Genomic DNA, 23,643 nt, shown 5'->3' with positions numbered 1-23,643 from the left:
CCTTAATCTGGGCAACTCGAAGACTAAGGCAGTACATGTTGTATCATACGACTTGGCTGATTTCAAAGTTGGATCCTTTAAAGTATATGATGGAATCAACTGCTTTAAATGGGAGAATGGCTAGATGGCAGATTTTTCTCTCTGAATTTGACATAGTGTATGTAAGTTAGAAGGCCATAAAAGGAAGCGTGATAGCTGCTTTCCTTGCTAGCAGAGCCTTGGGAGACTATGAGTCTTTGAACTTCGATTTTCCAAATGAAGACTTAATGTATGTGGCAAACACTGAAGAAAATTCCTAAATGGATCACATATGGAAGTTAAATTTCGATGGAGCTTCAAATGCTATGGGTAATGGAATTGGGGCAGTCTTGGTATCCCTAAGTGGAGATCATTATACTGTCGCTAGCAAGTTGGACTTTGATTGCACAAAAAATATGGCAGAATATGAAGCATGTATTATGGGCATTCATGCAGCTATTGAATGTAAAATCAAAGTGCTAAAAGTATATGGAGATTCCGCATTGGTAATATACCAACTCAAAGGAGAATGGGAAACTAGAGACCTTAAGTTGATCAGTTATAAAAAACTGGTTCTTGAATTGATTGATGAGTTTGATGACATCACATTCTGTTACCTCCCACGAGATGAAAACCAAATAGTTAATGTATTGGCTACTCTAGCCTCAATGATTAAGGTGAACAGGTTAGAAATCATGAAGCCTATTCAGATTAGCATCTATGAGGTTCCAGCTCATTGCCACAATATTGAAAATGAGAGAAATGATGATCACCCTTGGTATCAGAGTATACTACAATATGTGAAGAATCGGAAATACCCTGATCAAGCGACAGAGAATGACAAGAGAACACTGAGAAGAATAGCCATTGAATATGTCTTAGATGGGGAAGTGTTGTACAAAAGAGGGAAGGATCAAGTGCTGTTAAGATGTGTAGATGCCGTGGAGGCTAGAAAGATCCTGGAAGAAGTCCATGAGGGCATTTGCAAAACTCATGTAGATGGTTTCACAATGGCCAGACAGATCATGAGATTTGGATACTATTGGTCTACTATGGAAGGAGATTGCATTAGTTATGCCAAGAAGTGTCATAAATGTCAAATTTATGGAGACAAGATACGTGTACCACCCTCACCTCTTCATGTGATGATTGCTCCGTGGCCGTTCTCCATGTGGGGCATAGATGTTATTGGGCCAATATCACCGAAGGCTTCAAATGGGCATCGTTTCATCTTCGTGGTCATTGATTACTTTACCAAATGGGTGGAACCTGCTTCATATGCAAACGTCACGAAATCGGCGGTTAGTAAATTCTTGAAAAAAGAGATCATTTGTAGATATGGAATGCCTGAAAGAATCATATATGACATTGCGTTGAATTTGAATAATAGCACAATAGCGGAGGTCTGTAGTCAGTTTAAGATCAGAAACCATAACTCGTCGCCATATCGCACAAAAATGAATGGTGCCGTGGAGGCGGCCAATAAAAACATTAAGAGAATTGTGGGGAAAATTATTGAAACCTACAAGGATTGGCATGAGAAGTTATCGTTTGCTCTCTTAGCTTACCGAACATCTGTTAGGACCTCTATTGGGGCAACACCATTTTCTCTAATTTATGGGATGGAAGTCGTTTTACCCATTGAAGTGGAAATTCCTTCCCTCCGGGTATTAGCTGAATTAAAATTGGATGAAGCAGAATGGGTTTAGTCTCGATACGACCAGTTGAACTTAATAAAAGGGAAAAGGTTAAAAGTCATTCAGCATGGTCATATGTATCAAAAGCGGATGATGCAAGCCTATAACAAAAAGGTTCGTCCCAGAGAATTCCACAAAGGGGATCTGGTGTTGAAGAAAATTCTGCTTATACAAAAAGACTTTAGAGGAAAATGGATGCCAAATTGGGAGGGTCCTTATGTTGTAAAGAAGACCTTTTTCGGTGGAGCTTTGATTCTAAGTGAAATGGATGGTAAAAACTTGTCAAACCATGTAAACTCAGACTTAGTCAAAAAATACTTCACTTGAAGGAAAGGGAACCAAAGTGAAAACCCGCAAAAGGCACTTTGATTCCTAAATAATAATAATAATAATAATAATAATAATAATAATAATAATAAAGAAAAGACCAAAGTGAAAACCCGCAAAGGGCGGTTTGAAAAAAAATGGAGAGGCCAAGGTAAAAACCCGCAAAGGGCGCCTTGAGACCAAAGGAGATTTGAGTTGAAAGCCCGAAAAGGGCGGCTCAAATATTGATCAGAATGGGGCATGAGGTGATCAAGGCAGTTCAAATTTTGGTTGGATTGAAGCTGTGACAACCCGATTTCGACCCTAATCGGACATAATGGTTTCGAGACCACAAATCTAAGTCAAAAAAATATTTTAATATTACTTTGGGAGTTTACTATGTGTGAATTTGATTGTGTGAAATTTTCGTGTTTAAATTTTGTTGTTTGAGTAACTGATTAAATAAAAAGGACTTAATCGCGTAAAAATAAAAATTTAGGGGTTAAAGTTAAAAGTATCTATTTGTTGTTGTCTTTTTATTTGGAAGGTTTAAATATGCAATTAGACCACTAAATAGTTACTGGATGGCTAAGGACAAAACTAACCTTAATATATATATAAGTTATATTTATTTAAATAAGGCTAAATTAGTAATTAACAAATATTATAATATAAGATAGTTAAAAACATAAAAACATTAGATTATTATCATCTTTCTTAGCCAAAACCAAGAAGGAAGAAAGCAATTAAAGCTTAGTCAAGTTTCGGCCATATTCAAGCTTAAATTCAAGGTTCGTTTTTGTTCGATTTTCGATAATTTTTACGTTTTTGAGATCGTTGCTTCGAATACTTTAAAACCCATGCCTTAATTTTATGAATTGTTGATGATTTTGAAATGTACCATTGATGAATGCTTGAGCTTTGTGATAGTTGATAATGAAATATGAAAGATATGTGAAAGATTAATATGTTTTGTCTTTGAATTTTGATGAATTTGAGTAATTAGGGTTAAATTGTAAAATAAATTTTGAGGGTTAAAATGTGAAATAAATGAAATGTATGGGCTTGTAAAGATACTAGGAATATTAGGCCCTAAAGGAGTGTAGTCAAATTTTTTGTATTTTGTGTTTTGAGCAAAAAGGACTAAATCGCAAAAAATGTAAAATGTTAGGGGCAAAATGGTAATTTGCCCATTTATGTATTTTTGGATTTAATTGAATGTTTTGATGAATAAAAATATTAAATTTGAATATGTTTAGATCGAGAAACGAAGAAAACGGATTTGGATCGGGGAAAAACGAAAGTAGTTGAATAGTCGATCGTGTCCGTTGATATCCGAGGTAAGTTTATTAGCTATTTAATTTTATTAAATCAGTTTATAGTACATGTATGAATATCAAATGTATTTATGTTGAGTTAAAATTAAAAGTATATAAATCGAACGAGAAGTATGAAAATTATGTATATATATGTGTTAGGTTCGAATGAGTATGAATATACAAATATATATACATCAATGTCTTTGTAAATAATTTAGGTATGGAACTATAGGCATGTCATGTATTCAACATAGGTATGTATATATGTCAATAAAGTTTTAATTTAGTTAATGTTAATTGTTTTATATGTTTACATGATGTTGAATAGAGATATATATAAAGATATATATATGTATATGTATCAAATATTTGTATAAGTTGGATTGCATAAGCATATATATATATGAATAAATAATTATATTGAGTATAGGTATGAAATTATATTTATATATATGTGTGTTAATTTGAATATGTATGTGTATAATGTATAAAAGTACAAGTTCTTGTTTCTAATATAAGCATAGAGTAATATATATTTGTTAGATTCAATATGTATATATGTACATGTATAAGATCTTGTATTGAAAAGGTATATGAAATTATATAGGTATATATGGAATTCAAATGTTAAAAGTACATAGTATATTATAAGTTAAATCTTATGATATTAGTAGTGGAATCTAAAGTATGAGGTTATATATATATATGTGTTTGGTTGAATTATTGAATTATTTAAGTTAGATTTGATGATTGGGATTTATATATATCCATGTGTTTTAACGATATAAGTTATGAATATTGAGCTAAATTTTATGTGGATTTTATATACAAATATGAGATACAACTTCTGTGAATTGAGATTCTTTTGTTAAAGCTCAGTACCAATCAGATTTATAGCCAGTGAAATTATTCAGACTATACGTCTAGCAGGCTAAGTGCCGGTGATCTGAATCAGGTTATAAACCTAGCAGGCTAAGTGCCGGTGATCTGAATCAGGTTATAAACCTAGCAGGCTAAGCGTCGGTGATCTGATTCAGGTTATAAACCTAGCAGGCTAAGTGCCGGAATCAGGCTATAAGCCTAGCAGGCTAAGTGCCGGTGAATCTGTTAAATTAAGTGATTATATGCATTTGATATATACATATGATTTTGGTTATATGTAATGGATAAGTATATGAACATTTATTTATATGTATTTGATGAGCATACAAATGTTTGGATCTATGTGTTTAGTGAATAGGCACATATATTGGTTGTTATGAAAATTGTTAAATATACATGTATGCATTCGACACATGTGGATTAGAAGCATAAATGTGCATTTGGTTCATGTAGTTGATAAGTAAAAATATAAGCTTTTGACTTATGTATTTGCAAGATCATAGATATGCATTCGATGAAATGCAAATGATAAGTATATTAGAAATTAGTATATGCAATTAATGATTATGCTCAGAACTTGATTATAAGCATATAATTTTTATACATATGTTCGTTTATATGTATTTTAGATATGCTATAAACTTACTAAGCTATAAAAGCTTACTTTGATTGTTTTTGTCCATTTGTTTTATAGTTAAAAACCAAGCTGCAGACTCGGGGATCGTTAGCGAAGATCATCACTCTATCTACTATCTCGGTATTAAAACGTTTAAATTTTAACTTATGGCATATATAGGCTAAATAAAATTTTGGGAGTCGTACTTTAATGTACTGTATATACATAATTAATAGCCATATGAAACTAGCTTATTTTTCTTACAGTTTAACTGAACTAAAATGTTTTGTTTTGTTAAAAAAAGTTAAATTAAAATTTATAATTATACTTACTTCATATTTGACTAATTTAATATAAATGTAAAATTCTTGAATTCTACTGAATGTCTGTGTTAAGTTGCGTTTTATCTGGTAACGCTTCGTAACCCTAATTTATCAACGTATACGGGTTAGGAGTGTTACATTTTATTGGTATCAGAGCTACGGTTTAGTCGATTCTAGGACTAATGTAGCGCGTATGAGTCTAGTTATACATGCCATAATTTATACTGAGATAGTGTGATGATTTCTGACATCTAAAAATGTGTTTTCGTATAGTAATGGATCCCGATCGAGCCGTAGCTGATGATGTTGAGAGTATAGCGTTTGCTCCCGTGCAAGGGACAGAGCCGGTAGATTCTAGACCAACTTCGTGTAACCAGGAGGGAGAGGCTAAATAAGCCTTCTACCAAATGATGAACGACTGGTTTACTCAATATATTCGGACTAATTCGGCTGCACAACAACCTCTACCCCCGATTAATCCATATTCAGTTCTTGTTATACCTCAAGTGAGTGATCCGATGAGATTACTTAAGCCTCCTGTTGATAAAATTCGAAAACACGGGGTCGAAGAGTTCAGAGCAACTGATGATGATGATGCTGAGCGAGCTGAATTCTGGCTCGATAATACTATTAAGTGTTTGATGAGTTATCTTGCACCCCTGATGAGTGCTTGAAATGTGCCATATCTTTGCTACGGGACACTGCATATCACTGGTGGAATACACTAGTATCGGTGGTTCCAAAAGAACGAGTGACCTGGGAATTCTTTCAGACTGAGTTCCGTAAGGAATACATCAGTCAGAGATTCATCGATCAAAAATGCAAAGAATTTCTTGAACTGAAATAGGGTCGAATGACAGTGATAGAGTATGAGCAAAAATTTGTGACACTTAGTAGGTACGCCCGAGAGTGTATATTAACCGAAGCTATTATGTGTAAAAGATTTGAAGATGGGCTGAATGAAGACATTAAACTGTTAGTTGGCATACTTGAGATAAAAGAGTTTGTAGTACTTGTTGAAAGAGCTTGCAAAGTTGAAGAGCTTGGGAAAGAGAAGAGAAAGGCTGACTTTGAAGCTAGAGATTCCCGTAAAAGATCATTCAATAAGTCATTTCAGTCGACCTCAAAGAAGTTTATAGATGACACTAGCCGTTCAAAGGCTACTGTGGGATATTTACGACGAGACAGGGATAGACCACCTGTAAGTTTGAGAGCTACTTCCGTAGCAAGTGTGGGTAATGTCAGATTAAATCTACTTGAGTATGAACATTGTGGAAAATGACATCTCGGTAGCTATAGATTGCTTAATAAAGCCTTCTTTAAATGTGGATTGAAGGATCATTATATTCGTGAGTGCCCTGAGTTGGCGAATCAAAACTGGTACAGAATACTAGATCGGGTAACACTGCAGCTAGAGGTAGACCCTCCAGAAACATGGGTGATATGAGTGGTAGTTAAAGAGGTACTAAAGATACAGCTGTTAGATCCGAGGCTCGTGCACCTGCTAGAGTTTATGCCATACGCACACGAGGGAAGGCCTCATGCCCAGATGTTATTACTGGTATGGACTGGTTGACTTTGCACGATGTTGTGGTTAGCTGTAAGCCACCGATTCGAGAAGTAGAGTTTGGGATTGAGTTAGTGCCAGGGATAACTCCAATTTCGATAGCTCCGTACCGTATGGCACCGACTGAACTAAAAGATTTGAAAGCATAGCTGCAAGAGCTGACAAATAGAGGTTTCGCAAGACTGAGTTTTTCTCCCTGGGGTGCACAATGAGAATGTGTATCAACTACAGACAGCTCAATAAGGTAACTATAAAGAATAAGTATCCATTACCGGGAATAGATTATTTGTTTGATTAGTTAAAAGGAGCTACTGTGTTTTCGAAGATAGATTTGAGATCAGGTTATTATCAGTTGAGGGTTAAAGATTCTGATGTGCCAAAGACTGCTTTTAGAACGAGGTACGGACATTACGAGTTTCTGGTTATGCCTTTCGGACTTACTAACGCACCTGCTATTTTTATGGATTTGATGAATCGAATCTTTAGACAGAGTCTAGATCGGTTTGTAGGGTATTTATAGATGACATTTTGATTTACTCCCGTGATGAAAACGAGCATGCCGAACATTTGAGACTTGTGTTATAGACTTTACGAGATAAATAATTGTATGCAAAGTTCAGTAAATGTGAATTCTGGTTACGTAAAGTCCATTTTTCTGGGTCATGTAGTATCAGCATCGGGTATTAGGGTTGATCCAAGTAAAGTTTGAGTTATACTTGATTAGAAACATCCGAGAAATGTCTCTGAGTTTGGAGTTTTCTGGGACTCGTTGGTTACTATAGATGGTTTGTGAAAGGTTTTTCTATGATTGCGACTCCGATGATTAAGTTGTTATAGAAAGATGTTAAGTTTGAATAGTCATAAAAGTGTCAGAAAAGTTTCAACCAGTTGAAAGCCTTGTTGATCGAAGCTCCAATATTAGTTCAGCCAGAATCGGGAAAGGAATTTATTATTTACAGTGATGCATCTTTGAGCGGCATGGGTTGTGTTTTGATGCCTGAAGGCAAGGTCATAGCTTATGCTTCGAGACAGCTAAAACTGCACGAAAAGAACTATCCGACACATGATCTAGAATTAGCCGCTATTGTGTTTGCTTCGAAAATATGGTGCCATTATTTATTCGGTGAAAAATATTATGTTTATTCTGATCACAAAAGCCTAAAATATTTGATGACTCAGAAAGATTTGAATTTAAGACAGCGACGGTGATTAGAGTTGTTAAAAGATTATAAGCTGGTAATTGATTATCATCCAGGAAGGCTAATGTTATTGCTGATGCTCTAAGTCGAAAATCATTGTTTGCTTTGCGTGCAATGAACGCGCATAAAGTTATGTCTGATGATGGTGCGATAGTAGCTGAGTTGAAAGCAAAATCGTTATTTGTTTAATAGATTTGTGAAGCTCAGAAAGCCGATGAGGATTTAATTGAAAAAAAACAGACTCAGTGTGACTCGAAGGTTGATTCAGAGTTTCTAGTTCATATGAAAGATTGTTTAAGATTCAAAAATCGATTATGTGTTCCGAAAAAAAAATTAATTAAAAATTAAGAGTTAATTCATATGATCTTAAATGAAGCTCATAATAGTCGATTATCTTTTCATCTGGGTAGCACAAAAATGTATAATGATCTAAAACAACACTATGGGTGCCGCGGTATGAAACAAGACATTTCTAACTTTGTTTCAAAGTGTTTAATATGTCAGCAAGTAAAAACCAAGCATCAAGTACCTTTTGGATTGCTTCAGCCGATCATGATACCTGAATGGAAATAGGACAAAGACATAATGGATTTTGTATCTGGTTTACCGTTAACACCGAGCAAGAAAGATGCAATTTGGGTTATTGTGGATAGATTAACTAAATCGGCACATTTTTTTTCTTTCTTTCTGGTTCGCACAGATTATTCACTTGATAAATTAGTTGAGTTATATGTTTCTCAGATTGTGAGATTTCATGGTGTACCTATTTCTATTGTTTTGGATAGAGACCCGAGGTTTACATTGTGGTTTTGGAAGAAACTTCAAGATGCTTTAGGTACGAAACTACACTTTAGCACAGCTTTCCATCCGCAAATAGATGGTCAATTCAAACGAATCATTCAGATACTTGAGGATATGTTGAGATGTTGTATTCTCGAGTTTGAGGGTACATGGGAACAATACTTGCCCTTGATTGAATTTGCATATAATAATAGCTTTTAGTCTAGCATCAAAATGGTACCTTATGAGGCTTTGTATGGTCATAAATGTCGTACACCATTGTATTGGTCAGAGCTCAGTGAAAATAAAATATACAAGGTTGATTTGATTAAAGAGACCGAGCAAAAAGTGAAAGTGATTCAGAATAGTTTGAAAACAGCATCGGATCATCAGAAATTGCATGCAGACTTGAAAAGAAAAGATATAGAGTTTAAAATTGGGGACAAAGTGTTTTTGAAAGTTTCACCATAGAAGAAAAATACTCAGATTCGATCGTAAAGGCAAATTGAGTCTGGGATTCATCGGACCGTATGAGGTTATAGAACGTATCAGACTGGTTGCTTATAGATTATTGTTGCCACCTAAGTTAGAAAAGATTCACAATGTATTTCATGTTTCGATGCTTCATAAATATCAATTCGATCCTTCACACGTGGTTAGCCCGAAAGAGATTGAAATTAAGTCCGATATATCATACGAAGAAGAACCAATTCGCATTCTGGCTCGTGAAGTTAAAGAGTTACGAAATAAGAAAGTTCTGTTAGTAAAAGTACTGTGGCATAAACACAGAGTTGAAGAAGCAAGTTGGGAACAAGAGGATACAATGAAAGAATGTAACCTAAACCTATTCACTGGTAATATTTTCGCGGACGAAAATTCCTTTAGGGGGAAGAGTTGTGACAGCCCAATTTCAACCCTAATCGGACATAGTGGTTCCGGGACCACAAATCTAAGTCAAAAAATATTTTAATATTACTTTGGGTTTCGTGTTTAAATTTTGTTGTTTGAGTAAATGATTAAATAAAAAGGACTTAATCGCGTAAAAATAAAAATTTAGGGGTTAAAGTTAAAAGTATCTATTTGTTGTTGTCTTTTTATTTGGAAGGTTTAAACATGCAATTAGACCACTAAATATTTAGTGGATGGCTAAGGACAAAACAAACCTTATTATATATATAAGTTATATTTATTTAAATAAGGCTAAATTAGTAATTAACAAATATTATAATATAAGATAGTTAAAAGCATAAAAACATTAGATTATTATCATCTTTCTTAGCGAAACCAAGAAGGAAGAAAGCCATTAAAGCTTAGTCAAGTTTCGCCATATTCAAGCTTAAATTCAAGGTTCGTTTTTGTTCTTTTCGATAATTTTACGTTTTGAGATCGTTGCTTGAATACTTTAAAACTCATGCCTTAATTTTATGAATTGTTGATGATTTTGAAATGTACCATTGATGAATGCTTGAGCTTTGTGATAGTTGATGATGAAATATGAAAGATATGTGAAAGATTAATATGTTGTCTTTGAATTTTTGATGAATTTGAGTAATTAGGGTTAAATTGTAAAAATAAATTTTTGAGGGGTTAAAATGTGAAATAAATGAAATGTATGGGCTTGTAAAGATACTAGGAATATTAGGCCCCAAAGGAGTGTAGTCAAATTTTTTGTATTTTGTGTTTTGAGCAAAAAGGACTAAATTGTAAAAAATGTAAAATGTTAGGGGCAAAATGGTAATTTGCCCATTTATGTATTTTTGGATTTAATTGAATGTTTTGATGAATAAAAATATTAAATTTGAATATGTTTAGATCGAGAAACGAAGAAAACGGATTTAGATCGGGGAAAAACGAAAGTAGTTGAATAGTCGATCGTGTCCGTTGATATCCGAGGTAAGTTTATTAGCTATTTAATTTTATTAAATCAGTTTATAGTACATGTATGAATATCAAATGTATTTATGTTGAGTTAAAATTAAAAGTATATAAATCGAATGAGAAGTATGAAAATTATGTATATATATGTGTTAGGTTCGAATGAGTATGAATATACAAATATATATACATCAATGTCTTTGTAAATAATTTAGGTATGGAACTATAGGCATGTGATGTATTCGAACATAGGTATGTATGTATGTCAATAAAGTTTTAATTTAGTTAATGTTAATTGTTTTATATGTTTACATGATGTTCGAATAGAGATATATATAAAGATATATATATATATGTATCAAATATTTGTATAAGTTGGATTGCATAAGCATATATATATATATGAATAAATAATTATATTGAGTATAGGTATGAAATTATATTTATATATGTGTGTGTTAATTTTAATATGTATGTGTATAATGTATAAAAGTACAAGTTCTTGTTTGAATATAAGCATAGAGTAATATATATTTGTTAGATTCGAATATGTATATATGTACATGTATAAGATCTTGTATTGAAAAGGTATATGAAATTATATAGGTATATATGGAATTCAAATGTTAAAAGTACATAGTATATTATAAGTTAAATCTTATGATATTAGTAGTGGAATCTAAAGCATGAGGTTATATATATATATATAAATGTGTTTCGGTTGAATTATTGAATTATTTAAGTTAGATTTGATGATTGGGATTTATATATATCCATGTGTTTTAAAGATATAACTTATGAATATTGAGCTGAATTTTATGTGGATTTTATATACAAATATGAGATACAACTTCGTGAATTGATATTCTTTTGTTAAAGCTCAATACCAATAGGATTTATTGCCAGTGAAATTATTCAGACTATACGTCTAGCAGGCTAAGTGCCGGTGATTTGAATCAGTTATAAACCTAGCAGGCTAAGTGTCGATGATCCGAATCAAAGTTATAAACCTAGCGTGCTAAGTGCTTTAATCGGGCCATAAGCCTAGCAGTGCTAAGTGCCTGTGAATCTGTTAAATTAAGTGATTATATGCTTTTGATATATACATATGATTTTGGTTATATGTAATGGATAAGTATATGAACATTTATTTATATGTATTTGATGAGCATATAAATGTTTGGATCTATGTGTTTAGTGAATAGGCACATATATTGGTTGTTATGAAAATTGTTAAATATACATGTATGCATTCGCCAATGTGGATTAGAAGTATTAATGTGCATTTGGTTCATGTAGTTGATAAGTAAAAATATAAGCTTTTGACTTATGTATTTGAAAGATCATAGATTTGCATTCGATGAAATGCAAATGATAAGTATATTTGAAATTAGTATATGCAATTAATGATTATGTCTGTAACTTGATTATAAGCATATAATGTTTATACATATGTTCGTTTATATGTATTTTAGATATGCTATAAACTTACTAAGCTATAAAAGCTTACTTTGATTGTTTTTGTCCATTTGTTTTATAGTTAAAAACCAAGCTGCAGACTCGGGGATCGTTAGCGAAGATCATCACTCTATCTACTATCTCAGTGTTAAAACGTTTAATTTTAACTTATGGCATATATAGGCTAAATAAAATTTTGGGAGTTGTACTTTAATGTACTGTATATACATAATTAATAGCCATATGAAACTAGCTTATTTTTCTTACAGTTTAACTGAACTGAAATGTTATCTTTTGTTAAAAAAGGTTAAAGTAAAATTTATAATTATACTTACTTCATATTTGACTAATTTAATATAAATGTAAAATTCTTGAATTCTACTGAATGTCTGTGTTAAGTTGCGTTTTATCTGGTAACGCTTCGTAACCCTAATTTATCGACGTATACGGGTTAGGAGTGTTACAGAAGCATATGATCTTACTATACCTGAATCAACAAGAAAGGGTATGTGACATCTTGGAGCATTGACAAAGTACTGCGGATCTCCTAAACACATATCAAACTCAGAATGGTCTTCAGAAAGTTTGTACAGGCTGCAGTAACTGAGGCACCTAGTTCTCATACTATTTATATTGAATTTGTTATTCTTCGAATACTTCTTTCTTTTCCAAGATACACATTCTCAATCAATTACTTTGTTATCCTCCTTTTATTATTCTTGATATTTTATTTCTTTCGTGCGATGCTCAAAATCGACTTTATTTCTATCCATTGTTATGCCCTGTTTGTAAGCCTGTTGCATTGGAATAATGATTAATGGACTAATAAAACTTTGACAAAGGAAGTTTTGCATATTACTCTAAAAAGTTTCTAAATAATACAGTAACCAGAAACAGGACTATTGTTTAGAACATATCAAGTTTAAAGGTCAGAAATCTGAGAAGGAAAAGTCTGAATTAAGACCATCCTGTTGGATTTTGTTGACAGAAACATTGATTGAACAAAATGACAGGATAAAAAAAGTAATGATCATGGGGTAGTAAGAAGAGGTCTCCTTGGAGGAAAATTCTTCATGCATAAATACATGGTATGGCACCTTGAGAATGGTATAAAAGACCAAAGAATTACACATCCGGTATCCTTAAATTGCAATCGGAAAGGATTGAGAAAAGACCAAGATTTCTTCATTTTTGAGTTACAGTCGGAGAATGAGAGTACAACTTTTTTGCATCTCAGTGAATTGAACTTTGAGGTTTACAATGGGGGCAACTTAACTAAGTGTTTCTTTGGAGACGTCAATTGAGCAGGAACATGTTGAAGCACGGCCGTGACAAAACCTTAATAAACTTTGAGCAATGATAACCTAAGTGATGAAAAGGGATCATTCTCAAGAAAAAAAAAAGTAGCATCCTGCATTCATACAAACATCATTCACACATGTCTAGTTAGGAGCATCTGATGTATTTTGATCATGTCATCCTAATCTTAGGCATAATTGAGTTCATTATAGAGGTCATGTTCCTCGGAGAACAGATCAATGAAATTACAGATCTTATCTCCCTAAGCAGTAGTGGAGCAGATTGAAGCCAGTAATCCTATCTCTCTGAAGTTGCAGTGGAGTGGATTAAAATAAAAGATCTTATCTCTCTGAAGTTGCAGTAGAGTAGATCGCATCAGGTCTTATCTCCCTGAGGTTGCAGCGGAGCAGACCAAAGAAGCAAATCTTATCTCCCTAAGCAGTAGTAGAGCAGATCGAAGATGGCAGATCTTATCTCCCTAAGTAGTAGTGGATCAGATTGAAGCCAGTAATCCTATCTCCCTGAAGTTGCAGTGGAGTGGATTAAAATAAAAGATCTTATCTCTCTGAATTTGCAGTAGAGTAGATCGCATCAGGTCTTATCTCCTTGAGGTTGCAGCGGAGCAGACCGAAGAAGCAGATCTTATCTCCCTAAGCAGTAGTTGTGCAGATCAAAGTCTCCAGCCTTGTCTCCCTGAGCAGTAGTGGAGTAGGTTGAAAATTACAGATATTATCTCCCTAAGCAGTAGTGGAGCGGATCGAAGATGGCAAGCCTTATCTCCCTGAGCAGCAGTGGAGTAGGTTGAAGATTGTAGACCTTATCTCCCTGAGCAGTAGTGGAGTAGGTTGAAAATTACAGATCTTATCTCCCTAAGCAGTAGTGGAGCAGATCGAAGTCCCCAGCCTTGTCTCCCTGAGCAGCAGTGGAGTAGGTTGAAAATTACAGATCTTATCTCCCTAAGAAGTAGTGGAGCATATCGAAGTCCCCAGCCATGCCTCTCTGAGCAGCAGTGGAGTAAGTTGAAAATTACAAATCTTATCTCCCTAAGCAGTAGTGGAGCAGATCGAACACCCAAGTCTTATCTCCCTGAGTTGCAGTGGAGCAGACTAAAGATAGCAAATTTTGTTCTTTTGAGAAGCTACAAGCTACAAATCCTATCTCCTTGTCGTCGCAATAGAGTGGATCAAAGCACCAATTCCTATACCTCTAAAGATGCAGTACGATGGAATGAAGCTACTTGAAGAAGAAGAGCACCAAGGTCCAGCACGACCGGGAAAAATTGACCCTTTTTAAGTCTTTGCTTCATTCCCGTTACACGACAATGAGCAAAGAGGGGCAGCTGTAAGGCCCAATATTTTCCCAGCCCGTAATAAATAAACCAAATCAAAATTTAAAAGTCCAAAGTCCAAATACATGGACCCAACATGGCCCAAATCGTTTTCAACCAAATACCCATACAATTGAAACCAAATCTAACCCAGACCCAATTCCTAAAACGGTGGCCCAATTACTATGTTGCCCAACGATGCAAAATCAGAAGCTGAAGCCCTAGCAGCAATGGTGGGCCTCCAGCGCCGTAGCCACTAGGGTTCTCCCTCAGCCTCACTCGTGCCTCCATATTTCCACGTCGACTCTCGTACGGCCACACCTGCAGCAAACAACAAACAAAGCAACAAAAATACGGACGAAAAGAGGGCCAACGATAACAAAAAAAATACAGCGAATAGGATAGAGAAAAAGATAAAATTCTCTGTAATTTTTGGCTATAAAAAGTCGATTTTAAATCTGTAATGTGGTTACACAGACGCATTCAGAATACAAAAAAAATCGAAATACCAAAAGGTGATTTCTGGGTTTCTTTTCTTTTTCATTTTGTTGGTTATTAGTTTCATTTCTTTCTTTCTTTTTTCTGATTTTTGTGTTCATTAATCGTTAGTTAAAAGAGAAACAATAAAAAGAAAAGAAAGGACATACCTGGTGGTGAGATTCTGGCCCTCTTCGTCGTCATCGGAGAATAGGCTAGGATCGAAAACCGATCTAGTGCCTCAGTACTGAACGGCGCAGAGAACATTTGTTCTCTTTAGGGTTTCTAAAATGAAAAAGATGTTTTAGGTTTTAGCCTTTAAGCGCGAAGCTAAAACGTCGTCGTTTGTTGCCAATACAATGGCTTCAAAACGGTATCGTTTGATGACCAAATCCGAGCGTTGACCCAATCCGGGGTAGGATCCGCGTATTATGGATCAATTAGTCTATTTATTCAATAGGTCCTTTTTGTTCCAAACAGTTTCAATTTGATTTCCTTTATCTTTTTAAAATTTGTACCGCATATTTGATTTTGTTTTCATTTAGATCCAAACTTAAACGGTGCCGTTTACTGCGTTTGATTGTGATTATTTTAATGTTTACGTTTAATTACTGGTTTAGTCCTTCAATGTTGAAACAGATTTCAATTTAATACAAATTTAGTTTTCTTTTTATTTTAAATTCAACAATATTTTTAATTATAATTAGTCCTACTTTCATTTATTATAAAATTTAACATAATTTTTTATATTTAACTTTCGATAATATTTTAAATTCATTATTACTATGGTTTTAAAATATATTAAATTATTATTTTAATTTGTTATTGATACTTTTAAATTCATGATATACTTGACATTTTGAATCTACTATATATATTTATTTAATTTTTTTCTTTTTGTTCAAATTTTATTTAAGCTCCAATTTTAAATTCATTGATATTTTTTATAATTATTGTTATCATTTTTCAAGGTTGTTTTATTATATTTAATTTTGTCTTCAAAATGTTTTTTAAAATAAATTAATTCCTATTTTAATTCATTTTCTAACATTATTTTGATATTTAGTATGATATTGTTTTCAAACTTATTATTAGTACAATTTTTTAAAAAAATACATTATTTTTTAAATTATTATCAATATGTTTTAAATTTATCAATATTGTTTTAAATATATATATATAATTTATATGAAGTTATTTTTAGTATATATATGTATATAGAGTATATCATTAACTTCCGATTAACCTTTTTTTACAAAATTTTTATACATAAATGTTTTATTTCTTAAACCTTATTTATTTTATTCATTTTTGGGTTGTTAAGTTATTAATATGGATGTTTGTATGATATGATTAAGGTCAATGTTTGTATTTTCCTATTATTTGTTTAATTGTGCTAGTTTAAGTTTAAATTGTTATTTATCTTTTACATTATATGTATCGTTATTCAATCATGTTCCATTTGTAAGAGTTGAATTTTATTAAAGCATCTTAATTGTTTTATTTCATAATCCTTAAAAAAAGCTTGGTGTTCATAGGTTCTCGAGAGAATTGTGCCCTAACTTACTGGGCTTCAATTCTTCTTCAAGTGTTCATTTTATTAAAACCATACAAGTATTAAAATAAAATTCTTAAGATTTCAAAATGTTGGATCCTAACTTACTGGATACGACATTTTGTTATCTCGCTTTTAAAATAAATGCAATATTTGATGTTTAAGAATTTCGAGAAACTGAACCCTAACTTACTGGATTCTGATTTCTCGATTGACTTAAATAATCAAATATCTTTCTTAAAACATGTTTTTGAAAAAAAAAAAAGGGACGAATCTAACTTCGAAGATTGAACTGTTGCACTCTAACTCACTGAGTGTGGTGGTCTATTTCTTTGAAATGGGTCCATCCATTTAACCAATTCAATTATTTAAGCTTTCATTTCATGGGATCGTATTTAAAAATCTTTTCAAGTTTCGACACTAAGACATTAAATAATCAATTCGGTACCAATTTTGGGTGTGACGAGGGTGCTAACCCTTCCTCGTGCGTAACCGACTTCCAAACTTATTTTCTCCAAATTCGTAGACCAAAAATTATTTTTAAGGTGATCCGATCACACCTGAATAAAAGATTGGTGGCGACTCTATTTTCAAAATCGATTCCCATTTTTCAAATTTTTAAAAATGGTTTCGACAATACTATTCCAAAATAACAATTCTAATGGTAGCTATTAAAAAAGAAAATTTTTGTTTTCATCCCAAAGATAAAATAAATCTTTTTCTAGTTCTGTGTTTCGATTTCATTGGTTTGAGCCCATACTCGAAACAGTTCATGGTACGAGAATAGTAGAGAAGATCGTTTGGCTGAAAGCCAGAAAACGTCAAGGATTTGCTTATCTGAAAACACATGTATGATTTCAGTTTAAGGTTTATTGCTATAAATATCACAAGAGTTGATTTTCAAAATTTTAATTTTCCGCTATGCAATAAAACCATTTTCAAACCGATTTTTTCCAACACTAATTAATACCTTTTAACTTATAATTCTATCAATTAATCAACGTGTTGGATCTAAATCGGGCTAAATCAAATTGATTCTAAATAGAATATCCTTTCAATCTCATCTATGTAAAATACTACCTTAAGTCATCAATTCTAAGGTTTCAAACACATTAGATTTAATCCAATTAATTTGTTTTGAACCCTAATTTAGATTAATTACGCTCATTTCAATTAACCAATCTCCCTACGAATTTAGTTACTACCCATTCTAAATACACTTAACCTAATTAATTCGTAAAACATCAAAATAATGAAAAGCGAAGAATAAAGGTTAAGAGATGCTCATGAATCCAACGAATCTGATGCTAAAGATCACTTAGGCGGCAATGGAGATCCTTGAACACCCGCGTCTAAAAATTCTATAGTAAACCACGAGTGCGAATAGTAATTAAAAAAAGCGAAGAACTAAATTAAAGGAACTAAAATTTACATCAAACGAAAAACTAAAAAAGAACAATAATTAATCTCTAAATCTATGTACTCTACTAAACTAAAGTATAATTGAGTCCCCCTTTTCTAATGTTTTTAAGTTACAATTATTGAGTTCATGGTCTTGGTCGACTTGGCCCTTGATTACAAGCTAATGTTCATTGTGTGGATAGAAATACCCTTGCAGATTTTAAGCCCATTGAGTATGAATGTAGCGACATTCCTGGTCCAATGTCGCAACTTTGGAGACAATTTGCTCGAGTCCTTGGAGAAAGGTTGAATGTTGTGACTCTAAGGTCCAATGTTGCAACTTTGACCACAGTTTACTTGTCTTATCAATGTTGGTCGCAAATTCGTGTAAGTGTTGGAACAGCTTCAATGTCGCGACTTTAGTGTCTTAATGTTGAGACATTCGGTCCACAGTCCACTAACTCCTTGGCTTTACATGGTTCAAGTCATTTCTTGCACACTACCTCAACTATTTAGAATTCATTAGGCTCGAATTGGCCTAATTGGTTAAGGAACATAATAAAAGGACTCATTTTATTCAATAAAGATTTACTAACATTTAATTTGTAAAGCTACTAAAATAGCGTAAAAATGTTTGATTACAAGCACCTTAAGTATTGAAAACAACACCTTAAGTATTGAAAACAACAGATCAACTTCGTTAGTGACTTAATGACAATGACTAAAAAAATCAAAGTTTAAAAATGTTAGTGACCAAATCGAAATTTTTTATAATTGAGTGATCAAAATAAAAATACTTATAATTGAGTGATTATTTGTGTAGTTTATAAGCTTATAATTCTACCTTCAAAATTAAATTGATATCAAGATTTGTCACTATTGATGTATGTCAGAAAAGTATGCCATACACAAAATTTATAAAGCTTGAATCAAAGCTTTGGTCAGTTGGCATTGAGCTGAGAATGAAAGGAAAAAGAAAAGGGCTAAAAACAACTAGGCATTTGAAGCTATCGGCCATTAGAGCATGGGATAAAATGTTTGTAAATTCGAAAAACTAACTGTTGGAGGCATCAATTTTCACTAGGAATGGAATGATCCCTTCAGCATTTTTTCGCTACATTATCCAAATCAGAACTCATTTGACAATAAAAATTTAAATGAAAAATCATACTTTCGAGAAATGGGATTGGTCCAAAATGTGAAAGCAAATTTCAAATTCAAGCAAATGCAGACAGGATTCTTTAATTTTAATAAGATAAAGAAATAACTGACTTTAAATATTGTATTTTTTTTCAAATCAAGAAATAGAACACATTAGTTGATAAAATCATTAATATAAAAAAAAGGTTGTTAAAATCATTAAAGTGTAATTAAACATACAAATTCAAGTGTTTTTTTTTTGCCCTTTTTTGGTATCGACACATATTCAAGTAAGAACTGAGAAAAATTTCAAACATTGTATTGAAATTATACAAGGAAATACCTTCAAATTTCATGGAAAAATGAGAATCACTGAACCAGAAAAATGCCCGCCACATACTGTACTGCAAACTCTAAGCCAAGTACGGTAAAAATCAAGCATTTTAAGTGCAAGCCAAGTCAGAGTGTAGAAGCAAACAATTTGACAAAAGATGCTTTTCCACTAACATCAGTAGGGAAAAAGAGCAAATGCCCTATGGAACAAAACCTCATTGTTATAGGTGAGAATGTTAGCTCTAATTCAACTACACAATTGAAAAGCGAAAATCAATGAAAAGGATTACAATTCTATACCTCTGAGCCAGATTCAGAGGTGTCTTCAACCTCCCTCGCTGATATCAGACAACTGAAAGGTGGCGGAGGAGGATCGGCAGGAAGTGTGCCCTCCAACACCTTCACTACCTCCCCCATAGATGGTTTCACCCGTTCATCTGCTTGAAGGCACCAAAATGTGATTCTCAATGCACATTCCAATTCCTCAGCATCCACTTCGTTCTTGAGTCTTTTATCTACTACGTTCTCCGGATGGCCTTCCATCCATTCTTTGTAAGCCCAATCAAGAACATCCTTCACTTCTTTAAACCCACTAACTAATGTCAAAACCATCTTGCCAAAATCTTCCACATCTTTCTGTGCTGAAGCCCTACGGGAGGATGCTTCACCATAAAGCATCCCCAACCCAAATTCCTTCACTTTGGCCTCAAAATTTTCATCAAGGACTACATTTTCACATTTCAAATTTCCATGGCATAGAAATTCTCTACACTCGGTGTGCAAATAAAATATGGCTCTACCAACGTTTATGCTAATATCCATCCTCTTTCTCCATGTCAGTCTCTCAGCAAGTGTTGGATTTTCTATGTATTTCTCCAGAGAGCCATTCTCAGCATATTCATAGACCAAATACCTGTGATTGAACTCACAACAATAGCCTTCCAGCTTGGCAAGACCTTTGTGATAAATGCTTCCCACCTTTGACACAGCAGCTCGAAACTTTCTTGCTTCAATAGTTCCTTCCAGCTCTTTGACTGCGACTGGTTGTTTATCAGGTAAGGCACCTTTGAACATTTTCGGCCCAATTTGATCATTGAAATTCCCAGTAAGCTCCTTAATCTCAGTGAAGGATAACATTATTAAACATTTTGAACCAGGACGGGAATGAGCTAAAGAAGCCAATCTCCTGTAGTTGTTTTTTCTTTTGTAAAGGTAAAATCCCATTCCCAACTGAATCACAATAAAAATAAAAATTGTGCCCGAGGCTGCTCCAACTAGACAAGGAATGCAAATATTATAAGGCTCCTTGTGTGCTTGCGGTGGAGACTTCAATGGGAAGATGGGATCAGCAGCTAAGGGGTCCGAACACCTCTTAACAAAAGAGGTTGCACTAAGTGATGGATCCGAATAACCACTGACATACTGAGTTTTCATCATCCTGCATTTTGCACTTCCATCATTTGTGAAGGTTACTGCAGTGCAACTTGGGTCACTTAGGCACATGCTTTTGCATTTGTCTAGACTAGTTCGGGAGATAAAATCGTGAACTGGGTAAATTCCGTAAAGGAACATTTTGGCATGCTCAACCATAATGGATCCTGGTTTGCAGTCATGCTGAGATGAAACCAAACATTTTGAATTTGATTGCACTGCATGGTGAAATGGGCAAGTGCAAACATGGGAACCAGAAGCATTAAATGCGCAGATGCCTTGTTGATCACAAGTTGCAAAGACATTACACTGATTCTCAACAGCTTGCCAAACTGATCTCCACGTTTGTGAAACCTCCATCCATGAATATAACCGCAAATTACCATCCACATCCAGCCGGAGGAACCTGAATCTCACAGCGTCATTATGATCTTCTCCAAACACAGACCAAAACCTTTCCAAATTGGGGGCCACAAGTTGCAGGCTTCCATCTGAAGTGAGAACAGCACTGAGATTTGAATGAGAAGGCCTTCCGGCACTCCAATAGATGATGCTGCTCTCCCACTTTAGTTGTAACTGACCAGACACATTCATGTAGAGGCTATATAAACTCGAAACATAGTTTTGACTGGCAGCTCTCAATGTTCTAAAAGTAGAAAGTCTCTGGCCAGGAAGAAGTGTATCTGTTGGACTATCGAAGCTTTGCCAAATTACATCTCTATTCTCATTCAGTAAGACGAGATTGCCATCGTCGCGAAGAACCGCTAATGCCACAGATAATTGGCTTGTTTTGCTGGTCCACACTTCTTCACCCTGCAAGGCATCAAAAAGAACCAATTCCCCATTCTCTTGAAGCTGGAAATATGAATTGTTACCCACAGTAACATCACCTCCGGCAACCCAAACCACTGTCTGTTTATCGACAGGAACAGACTTCGAATTGAAACGAATGCCAACACTAAACTGTTTTGGCTGATCAGGGAAGTTATAAAATCCAATTGCAAAATCACCATTAGAAGAAACCCAGGAAGTACTTTCTCCTACAGAAAGTTTTGACCCCAATGGAATTTCTGAAACTGCAATCCCAGATAGCAATGACCCAAGAGAGATACATAAAAGGAGAGCAAAACCATGGAGAAGTTTATCCTGTTCAAGCATATTGCATATGCTTTAAAGAGTCAACACAAGAAAATCAGTACAATAACACACAAAAAAGAGCACTATAAATCTAGTCATTTAACCTCATTTAGCATATAATTAGGCTAAGAAAGGAGGAAAATAGGCAAAGTACATCATTTTCAAGACCAAGCATAATGCAGCTCATAGAAAACTATAACTGAAACCTTCAAAATTCGTGACCTATTTATGTTTAATCAACGTGATGGAAACCACATTTCAATGATGATTAGGTAAAAACCGGCTAAAAATTGAACATTTCAAAAGATTGACAGCAAAAATCAAAGAAAGAAAACGTAAGGTTAATAATACTGAAGAAATGGAAGCAAGCATTTTCCTCGTTTGGTACCTGAAAGGTAAAGTCAGGAGCCCACAAATTCAAGTAGCCGGCATAAAATACCACCTTGACCATAACCCAAGAAGAAAAAGGGAAGAACCCGAGGTTACCCTTCAGGTCCCTTACCAACGAATGAGCATTAATAATTTGACTAAAACAACAAGATTTGAGGAGTGATTGAGTGAATATCAGGATAATGGAAAAGAATATGACTTAATCCAAAGTTATTTATTAATGCATGAATGAACTGTAAAGAGATTTCAAAACATGTGGTTTTGATGAGCAGGTGGATTAAAAAAAAAAAAGAAACTTTTAAGGCATAGATGAGACCTAAATTTAGGAGCATAGATATGCAATGTTGGAAAAATGCAGTCCTATTCAAAGCTGGAAAAGGGATTTTAGACAAAGGTATCACAAAAGAAAATTTTGTTTAAGATTAAAACAAAAAACAAAGCTAGAAATTTTTGAAGAAAACAGAAGTAAAAAAAGAAAAAGAAAAAATTCCACCTACTAGAACAGTTTATTAGAATAATGATAAGAGCAATTAAAGTCAAAGTTGAACTGGGTTTGGTTGTGATATTGATTTCTGAGTTAGACATGCAAAGAAAAAATAAAAATAAAATCTTTTTCCTTTGAAAGTTGCAATATAAAATATGCCCTTCACAAGGTAAAGATACTTTCTTTTCTTTTCTTTTCTTTTGGCTTTTTCCCCTTTACTGCTGAAAATAAAAGGAACACAGAAAATAATATAAATACATGAAAAGTAAAAAGTAAGAAGAAGAGCAAGAAAGGGTTACTGAAGAAGAAAAGGAAGAAGAAATTAAGATATTGAAGGGAATGTGGGCTGGAAAGCTTCAAGTTTAAGGCCTTAAAAGATGAGGAAAGAAATTAATATATGTGATTGTGTAACATATGACTTGGTAGAAAAGCTGCGTTTTCCTTATCATTTTGTTTCTCATTAATAGTTTTTTAATCACCAAAGCTAATGATAATAAAAGAGAGACAATATTGACTACGAATTAAAAATAATTTATCTATATTTTTTGATGGGGTAAATTAACCAAATTTTCTATTTTTTCGGGATATGTTGCTTTGGGAGAGAGAAATGAAAACACACTTTATAGGAT

The 23,643-nt window shown here is 33.6% G+C and overlaps 2 protein-coding genes and 1 long non-coding RNA gene across 3 annotated transcripts; 2 read left to right on the top strand and 1 right to left on the bottom strand.

Annotated features, from left to right (window-relative positions):
- The first annotated feature begins 458 nt into the window (after positions 1-458).
- On the top strand, positions 459-1,727 carry LOC105789627 (uncharacterized). Its single transcript, XM_012616998.1, has 2 exons — positions 459-1,020; positions 1,582-1,727. The coding sequence occupies exons 1-2, from the start codon at positions 459-461 to the stop codon at positions 1,725-1,727; spliced, it is 708 nt and encodes a 235-aa protein (XP_012472452.1).
- Positions 1,728-2,748: 1,021 nt separating this feature from the next.
- Positions 2,749-5,082, top strand: LOC128034657 (uncharacterized). Its single transcript, XR_008190784.1, has 3 exons — positions 2,749-2,812; positions 3,281-3,361; positions 4,917-5,082. It is a non-coding gene; the product is annotated as an uncharacterized LOC128034657 (long non-coding RNA).
- Positions 5,083-19,719: 14,637 nt separating this feature from the next.
- On the bottom strand, positions 19,720-23,293 carry LOC105788382 (G-type lectin S-receptor-like serine/threonine-protein kinase SD3-1). Its single transcript, XM_012615263.2, has 2 exons — positions 22,529-23,293; positions 19,720-22,171 (listed from the first exon to the last, which is right to left on the bottom strand). Exon 2 carries the CDS (start codon positions 22,159-22,161, stop codon positions 19,867-19,869), a length of 2,295 nt encoding a protein of 764 aa, XP_012470717.1. The 5' UTR covers positions 22,162-22,171; positions 22,529-23,293; the 3' UTR covers positions 19,720-19,866.
- Positions 23,294-23,643: the final 350 nt, after the last annotated feature.

The sequence above is a fragment of the Gossypium raimondii genome, chromosome 2, assembly GCF_025698545.1.
Source record: "Gossypium raimondii isolate GPD5lz chromosome 2, ASM2569854v1, whole genome shotgun sequence".
NCBI classification, from domain to species: Eukaryota; Viridiplantae; Streptophyta; class Magnoliopsida; order Malvales; family Malvaceae; genus Gossypium; species Gossypium raimondii.
This window is presented reverse-complemented; position numbering and strand designations above follow the sequence as displayed.